Raw genomic sequence first — 2,491 nt, 5'->3', positions numbered from 1 at the left:
GACCCCGGGGCCTGCCCTCCTGCTGCCCTGGGGACCTGCCCTCCTGCAGCCCCATGGCCCTGGGGCCTGCCCTCCTGCTGTCCCCACCCTCCCTGTTCCCCCTGTCCTCGTGCCACTGGGGACTTGCATCCAGGACCTGTGGGATTGTCATGGTCCCCCTCAGCATCCGCAGGCTGGGGCACACCAGGCCAGCTCTCTGGGGCCCCCCAGCCACGCTGTCCCCTGCCAGGACCGGGCTACCCGGAGCTGGTCACAGTCTCTGCTGCTGTAGACGTCCTTCCTGGCACCGCTGGGGCCATTTCCACGTCCGTTGGTGGCTCGTGCCCGGCTGATGGAGCTCAGCCTGCAGAGCTGGGGCACGTCTTCGGACCAGGATGGATGGGGGCTGAGGACGGGCGAGCTTCGGGCTGCGCCAAGCCCCATGGCTGCCCGGCTCTGCCCTGACTCCCTCCCCAAGCCCAGCCTGGGGGCAGGTGGACGGAGGTCAGCCCTGTGGGTGCCCAGTGGGGGCTTTATGACTCTGAAGGGTTTTTCTTCCCCTTTTTTTCAGTTGAGTTTTTGTTTTTTACCTTCCAACAGGAACTAAATGTCATGGCTGACGAAGAGCTGAGTGCCCGAGACGCCAAAAAGGGAAGTTTGTCACCCAGCAGCTCCCAGGGGAGCACGACTGAGTCGAGCACGCTGCTGCAGGAGCTGAAAAGCACCATCTCGTAAGGGCAGCATTTGCTTTCCCTTGGGCACCTCTTCCAGTTAATCTGACCGTTACCAAATGTGGGTTAAGTTAATAAGGTTGATTAACTTGCAGCCCCAGGGACCGAAGGGATAAGCCTTGCGGTTCCTTGCCACATTGGTGCTGGCGCGTCCTCAGGCGTGCCCTGCTTGGTCCCGTGCTAGGTGCTGTACACAGAGCGCAGCCCCGCGCTGCGCTGCCGGCAGCTCGCTGCCAGGTTTGGGTGCAAAATCAATTCAGGGTTTCACGGTAGTGCAGACTGGTCTGCTGCACCCCCGTGGGATGTGGTTTTATGCCTGCTCTGCCCTCTCTGGGGTTAGGGTAGAGCATGCAGCTCTGAGCAGGGTTGTGGGAGCTCCCGTGTCCCCACCTTGGCATTGCCACTCATGCTGGTGCACGTGTCAGGTCTGGAAGGGCCCAGGGATGGTGCTGCCCTCGGAAGGCCTGGGCAGCGGCTGTAGCAGAGAGCTGGGTGGGTTGAGGAATGCCCCAGGTGCTGTGATGTCGTCCTGCTCTGCCCTAATGCCTTTTGTCTCTGTCCCCTGCAGCAAATCCGTGCAGAACAAAGTCGACTCCATCCTGGTGAGTGCCTCCGCCGCACGTTGACACGTCTCCACCTCTCTCCTCTCCTAGCTAAACTCAGCCTTGGGGTTTGCCTGATCCCGTTGCCCCTCGGGCCAGGATCCGGCTGCAGGGATTAGCCCTGAGAAACCCCTGATCACACTGCCCACAGGGCTGGCACCCGCTCCCCCAGCCCTGTGTGTGGGAACCCTTTCCAGTCCCCTCGAGGGGCCGTTCCTGGGCATCGTTTACCCGGTTCCCTCGTGCGCAGGCTGTGTTCATGCTGACAAAGTTGCTCTGGTTTCAGTGCCCCATCAGTTACTGCCATTAAGAGGGTAACGGGAGCGCTGCTTGTGCCAGCTCTCCCTTATTTTGGATCCTTAACCTTTCTTTGTCTCCGGTCCGTTCTCCCCCTCCCTGTGGACCCTTTGACCGTAGCAAGATGTCCAGAAGTTTTCAGACAACGACAAGCTCTACCTCTACCTCCAGCTGCCGTCAGGGCCAAGCTTGGGGGAGAAGAGGTGCGTGCTGGAGTGAGCCGGGGCCGGGTGTGCGTCCGGGCGAGCAGGGGCTGGTAGGATGATGGTGGGGGCACAGATCGCAAGAGGCTGGGGGGAGATTGCCACGGCTCTGCCTTCTCCTGTCCTGCTTGTGCCACTTCTCTACTAATTAAGTGTTACCCTCGGGCTCCCACGGGAGCAGCGGTAGCCTGGACCTGAGCTCACTGAGCGCAGCCGAGTACATGCACGCGTGCAACTGGATCCGGAACCACCTGGAGGAGCACACGGACACCTGCCTGCCCAAACAGGACGTCTACGATGCCTATAAGTGAGCGCAGGGGCCGGCCGGGCACAAGGAGCATCTCTCCCTGGGGCCGGGTCGGTTTGGAGGGCAGCGAGTGCCTGGGTGTTTCGGGGAATGGCCCCTGCCCAACCCTGGGGGCTTTTGAAGCAAGCCACGTCAGCGGGGAGAAAACAGGGTGCGTCCGGCGGGCAGCGGGAAGGATGTTAACCCGTGGCTCTCCCCGGCAGGCGATACTGTGATAACCTCTGCTGTCGCCCTCTGAGCGCTGCCAATTTTGGGAAGATCATCCGGGAGATCTTCCCAAACATCAAAGCCCGACGGCTGGGAGGCCGAGGACAGTCGAAATATCCTTCTGTGTGCCCAGCTGGCCACGGAAGCCTGGGGAGCTGCTGGGGC

General features: G+C 61.6%; 1 protein-coding gene across 1 annotated transcript; it reads left to right on the top strand.

Annotated features, from left to right (window-relative positions):
• Positions 1-579: 579 nt before the first annotated feature.
• Positions 580-2,449, top strand: RFX5 (regulatory factor X, 5 (influences HLA class II expression); the record flags this gene model as incomplete). Its single annotated transcript, XM_010294992.1, has 5 exons — positions 580-710; positions 1,279-1,312; positions 1,730-1,812; positions 2,000-2,119; positions 2,323-2,449. Coding segments are annotated over 5 exons (495 nt in total), but the record flags the coding sequence as incomplete, so codon positions are not given.
• Between the last annotated feature and the right edge of the window lie 42 nt (positions 2,450-2,491).

This window comes from Phaethon lepturus, unplaced genomic scaffold (assembly GCF_000687285.1).
Source record: "Phaethon lepturus isolate BGI_N335 unplaced genomic scaffold, ASM68728v1 scaffold40359, whole genome shotgun sequence".
In the NCBI taxonomy this organism is placed as follows: Eukaryota; Metazoa; Chordata; class Aves; order Phaethontiformes; family Phaethontidae; genus Phaethon; species Phaethon lepturus.
The sequence above is the reverse complement of the archived record's forward strand: the minus strand, read 5'-3'. Positions and strand labels throughout refer to the sequence as shown.